The 6,000-nt window shown below is 38.8% G+C and overlaps 1 protein-coding gene across 1 annotated transcript; it reads right to left on the bottom strand.

Annotated features, from left to right (window-relative positions):
* Positions 1-4,600: 4,600 nt before the first annotated feature.
* Positions 4,601-5,420, bottom strand: LOC104594184 (uncharacterized). The gene has a single exon (XM_010254368.3). It carries the CDS (start codon positions 5,221-5,223, stop codon positions 4,900-4,902), a length of 324 nt encoding a protein of 107 aa, XP_010252670.1. The 5' UTR covers positions 5,224-5,420; the 3' UTR covers positions 4,601-4,899.
* Between the last annotated feature and the right edge of the window lie 580 nt (positions 5,421-6,000).

The following is a 6,000-nucleotide window of genomic DNA, read 5'->3' as shown; positions in this document are numbered from 1 at the left end:
CCACTCCGATCTGCTGGGCCATGTTTTATAGCAAAATTGGTGCTTCCATTGATCCATATCCCAACCAGATTCACAAACCCACGACGTCATCATTTCACCAACATCCCCTTTCGCAAACCCACGACGTTATCAATTAATTTTCTCAAAACAGAAAAAAATGACAAAATATGATAAAAAAGGAAATTACATTTTGGGGCGTTTTTTTTTTGATTTTGAGAGGGGGAAAAATTGGTATATCTTATTTTAGTTTCCATTAATCAAGAATCCTATATTATTTTTTCAGATTTATGTGGGGATCAGGAAAAATTTATTTTCTTTGGTATCACTTACCCCGGTACCCAAGTCTTAGGTGGGTAAATAACTTTCTCACTTGGGGGAAAATTTTCAACACTTGAAGGGGACAAAAATGCCCCTTTTAATAATGAATATGGGTAAATGTAATGTTTTCAAAACTGGACCGGACCAGATGGTCAGACTGGAAAAACTAGGAACCGGTCCATTTTACCCCAGAACCATCTTTTGGCTAAAAACTACTAATTTGGTCAGCAAACCGCTGACTCAGGCAGTCAAACCATTCGAACTGTCCAACGGTTATTGGCCATTTTTATTTTTATTTTTTTTTAGAATGGGCCATCCACTCGATTCGAACGGTTGAATTGTTTGACCCAGGAACCAGACCCCTGAACGGTTTGTTTTCAAAAACCTTGGGTAAATGTACTTACTCAAGTAAGTATTTCCTAGAAAAAACTTGCCCAAACAATTGTATTTACTCAAGTAATTTACCGAAAAGCGAACGAAACCTTTATATATCTCGAATTCACAATTCCCACTAATAACTTCTCTAGTGAACTTCTCTCTCTCTCTCACACACACAATTTCACAAAGATGAAGAGACATGCCTGACAATCAATCTACCATAGAATGATTGTTGGGGACTTAAGGAGAGCTGAGCTTGGTAGGAAATCATGAGTACAAGAGTCAGGAAGCACCGAAGCAATGGTTATCAATGTTTCAAAAAACGAAGCGGAACCAGAACTGGAACGGGTCGACAGTTTGACTATCCGATTCAAATGGACAACCCATTTTGATAAAAAATTAAAATGAAAATTGCCCTAAAACTATTGAATCAGTTATTTGGACGGTTCCAAGGCCGAACGGTTTTCCTGTCTGGGCCAATGGCGGTTCAAAAACCATGGTGATGATGAATGGATTGATTATAACAAAAAAATTATTGACACTAAAAGTCAAATGGATGCATGAGGAGCAGCAGGGAAAACGTTCTGTAACTGAAGGTCAAGGATTCCCAACTTCAGTTGGTTAGAATTACAAATTCAAAGTTGGTTAGATATCATCACCCCTTTTTTGTTTTCTTTTTGATCTTGAGGGGGATTTTGGTTTCCATTTATCAAGATATCTATTTCTTTTTTAAGATCTGTGAGGTTCATGAAAAATTTATTTTCACATGGGTAATAAACTTATGGGAATAAGTAACTTTCCAAAAAGCGAATGATCCCGATGCAAACTAAATGCCAAAAAGTGATTCCTTCTCATCTTTGAGTTCATTGTAATTCCAGCTAGTGATCTAGAACTCGAACTAAAAAGCATGGTTTTTAAAAATGAACCATGGACCGAATCAGTTAGGGGTCCGGTTACTGGTTCAAACAGTCCGACCATTCGACCTGAACGGCCGACCCGTTTTGATAAAAAAATAAAAAAATTAAATAAATTGGAAAACGGTCAAAACCGTTCGGACAGTTCGAACAGTTAATTGGCCGGTTCAGCGGTTTGCTGACCAAAATCAACGGTTTTGGGGAAAAAAGCGATTTTGGGGAAAAACGAACCGATGAGGTGACCAGTTCCCAATTTTTTCGGTCCGACCGTCTAGTCCGACCATCTAGTCCGACCTGGTTTTGAAAACCATGCTAAAAAGGTTAGAATGCCAAATAATTATTATAGAAAAAAAAAGTGAATGGGACAGGTATGGATGGGGACTGGTATTATTCTAAACCCAACCCTCCTTGACCCACATATTGTTGGAAGTCATAAACTTATGTATTGGTGTCAAATTTAATAATATTTTGAATTTTATGCAAAGGATAATTGATAATATATTTGTTTTCTATATGTTCTAATCAATTAATTAGAAAATTAGATGTTGGTTTATTTTACTTTACTTGTTTATTGCTTAGATATAATAAGAAATAAGACCTAATTCATTTTTCACGAAATCATTTACTTGGTCAAATGCATTTATCTTGGCAATATTTATTGAGAAACACTTGGATAAATGCCTTAATACTATTTTTTTTGTTTCCTAGGTAAAATTAAACAATAACTACTTTATCCATAAAAAGTGTCATTATTTAAGGGTCAATGTTGTCTCATCATGTGTTATTAATTTCCCCATAAATGGGTGAAGGATAATAATTACCCAAGTGATTAAGGCCCCGTTCACTTTTTGGTAAGTTACTTACCCTGGTAAATGCACTTACCCAGGTAAGTGTTTACCAGGAAAGACTTACTTGGGTAAGTGCATTTACCCATGTTTTTTTTTATTTCCCATGCAAACAAGACAATGACCATTTTAGCCATAAAAATCCACTATTACAAGGGGCATTTTTGTCCCATTCAAGTGTTGGCAACTTTTCCCCAAAGTGGGAAAGTTATTTACCCACCTAGGAGATGGGTATCACGTAAGTGATACCCAAGAAAATAAATTTTCCTTGGTCTCCACATAAATATGAAAAAGAAGATGGGATTCTTGGTCAATGAGAATCAAAATCTCGTTGACCAACTTTCCCCCCTCTCAAAATCCAGAAAAAGAACGCCCCCTAAGTTGTTTGGGAATCATTCTTTTTGGTGGGACACATTAATACTTAAACAAGCTCTGCTGACCAACTTATTTACCGAAAAAAAATGAACTGACCTAATAGTAAATTAGACATGGTTTCTACTTTCTAAGTCAACCTGTCAACCCAACTTGACTCACCCTCAAACTCAAATATAGAGAGAATAGGACTGAAGTAGACTTTGCATTTTCGTGTGGAAGAAGAATTTAGAAAATCCAACATATGCTAGGACAATGATGAGAAAAGTATTAAGAAGTCTAGAGATGTGAGGAGTCTGCATTTCCAATCCACTACAATTCTACCCAAATAACATCTTAGCCAAACATGGGAAACATCCCATGCTCTGACATGTTATATTATGCATTGGAGATGTTCCCAATTCAAGGAGGTAGGAGATCCGGCGGGAGTCAGATATGGGTAGGGTCTAGATTCTAGAATTTACAAAAATCCCTGCTATCAGCAATGTTTAAGGATATCAATGAGTCTAGATCTACAAGCTTTGGGTTGCAGGTATAATGTCTTGGTAACGTTTAAACGTTGCCGGTGGGGAGATTTGTGGAATCTACACGTGTCCACGAGCTAGATATATGGGACCAATATATAATTGGGTTTTTTATAGTTTAATTCACTCCTAGGATGGAGTTAAGATTTTTATGAGTGGACTGAATCCTACCCATGGATTGATATCAAATTCGTGGGCAGCAGATTCCTACTCGCACCTTTCCTTTCTGTTCCTACTTTAATATGGAGATCAAATCAGCCCCCCACAAGATTGTCCCCCACAGCATCCCACAACACATCCCTGCCGTATATTAGTAACATCTCCCGATGATTACATCATCATTTCTGATATTATTATCGATAGATATTTCCAATACACGACAGGGATCTGCTGTGAGACGTTGTAGGGGCTGATTTGAACTCCTCAATATGAGGCGTTAGTGGAAACTACACGTGACGACTGTAATTTTTTAGGGAGAATGATTGATCAGTCCAGATCAGAGTTTTGTCGCCCCACACAAGGGGATGAATCTTGACCATGAATTAATGTCAAATTCACGAGCAGGATACTATTTATAGGGGAAGCTATTAATAAATTATGGGAAGCTGTCATTCAGAATTCTACATTGGATTGCAGATTACTAGAGAAAGAATTAGCTCATCAAGTAATAATTTATCAGTCATACTCTCCATGCATCATCTACCTTCAATTACCCAACCTTCCTTTCTTGCACCTTCTGCTTCACGAGATGAGAGTTCATGGCTCCTCATCTTTTCATCTTCTATTAATCGTATATATATATATATATATGCATAAACCGCGTTTCTTCACGTTAAAAGCTAAAACCCAAAAATATATAAGAAAGAAAAATACGAAAGAAAATCATAATGTGGGTCTTGCTTGAATCCTGATCCGCATGCACACACAGATTCCAAATGATTTTTCTTTTTTTCTTTTCAACAGAAGGATAAGAAGCTGACATCACATCCCTGTCACCTTCCATTCTAAAACTGACCTGTAAGGTTGAAGCCACTTTTATAATTTATATATTGCCATCTTTTAAGCTAAGTTATATAAGAAAAGAGATTAATTAAAGATGCGTTAATTAAACCACCGGAAGGTCTTTAACCGGTCGAAAAACTAGTCTTCTGATGACCAATTCATGGAGATTTATGTATGAATCAGGGATTGAGGGTCATCAGCTGTAAGTGTAATTAATAAGTCAAATAAACATAAAGGGACAAAACTCTGATCTCTAACTCTCACGGTGTGTGTTTGTATAATATTATTAATTAATTTCTAGGTACATATGATATAAACACCAAGTTACAGATACCAACATCACGTAACAACATAGATGATCGTCAAATCAACTCAACATGGATGCTTCTTTGTCTCCTCCGGCCAGGACATAAATTGCCGACTCCGCTCTGTATTGAGATTAAAGAGAGAAAGACAGAAAGAGAGAAAAACGATCGACTATCGAAATGGGAAAACCATGCATCGACCATCGTAGTCACATATACCTAGAGCAGATATAGGTTTTCTCTACATTAAAATTGCGTAGCGCATGCTGTCGCTTACCATGAGATGATTCAGCTCGGATATACGAGCAAACTCACCGGAAACCCAGACACCATCAGCGCCATTTACATGAGGGTTAGAGATGCAAGACAGAAAGGAGAGAGGTGCTCGAACAATGTTACAAAGAACGGACAACCCGTTCCATCCACGCCGTCTGCGCTCCACATCGTGAGCAAACATGGGGAACTGAGCTCCGTCTCCACCTCCGAGCACGCTCTCATCGGCGACTCGTGCGCTGGTCCTGATATTCTGAAGGTTCTGCTTCATGGCGGCCAACAAGCGCCACATCTTGCTGGCTGGTCTTATAGAATGGAAGGGTGGAGGGTCTTGATGAGGTTGAGGAAATTGAACAAGGGCGCGCAACTGGTTCTGGTAGCGGAGAGATGAAGGTTAGGGCCTCGCTATCCCACCTTTCTAGCTATAAGGTGGGGGGGCTTTTGATAATGGCGTATTGCTGGGTGCTGGGTGCTGGGTGCTGGGTGCTGGTGCTGGTGCTGGTGTTGGTGTTTATCACACAAAGGTCGTCATCGCTCACTTTTTCAGTGGCCTGGCGTTTGTTTTCTATGCTTGTGGGGTCTCTTTTAAAAGCCACTCGCCGACAAACCGGCCTAATTTTGCACAATTACTTGAACCAGCTCTTCTCTGCAGTTTATCTTATCATCGACTCCTTTGGGCGTACACCGAGGAATGGGTCTTCTCAAGGTTTTTAAAACCGACCCGAACAACGAATCGTTCAGGGTCCGGTTCCCGGGTCAAACAGTCCATCTGATCATTTGAACCGAATGATCAATCCGTTCTAACAAAATAATAAAAAAATTAAAAATGGTTAAAACCGTTGAACGATTTAAACACCCAAATCAACGGTTTACTGAATCAACATTTTTTTGACAAAAATTTGATTTTGAGAAACCGATTCCTAGTTTTTCCGGTCTGACCATCCAGTCCTTCCAATTTTTAAAACCATGGATCTTCTTGAGTGATTTCGAGCCACCAGCCCAGCTACTAGATGGGCCGTCTACCTCTCTCATCATCTCTTGAATCTTGATCACGTCCAGAGTGCAGTCA

Source organism: Nelumbo nucifera, chromosome 1 (genome assembly GCF_055504915.1).
Source record: "Nelumbo nucifera cultivar China Antique chromosome 1, China Antique-T2T, whole genome shotgun sequence".
Lineage (NCBI taxonomy): Eukaryota > Viridiplantae > Streptophyta > Magnoliopsida > Proteales > Nelumbonaceae > Nelumbo > Nelumbo nucifera.
This window is presented reverse-complemented; position numbering and strand designations above follow the sequence as displayed.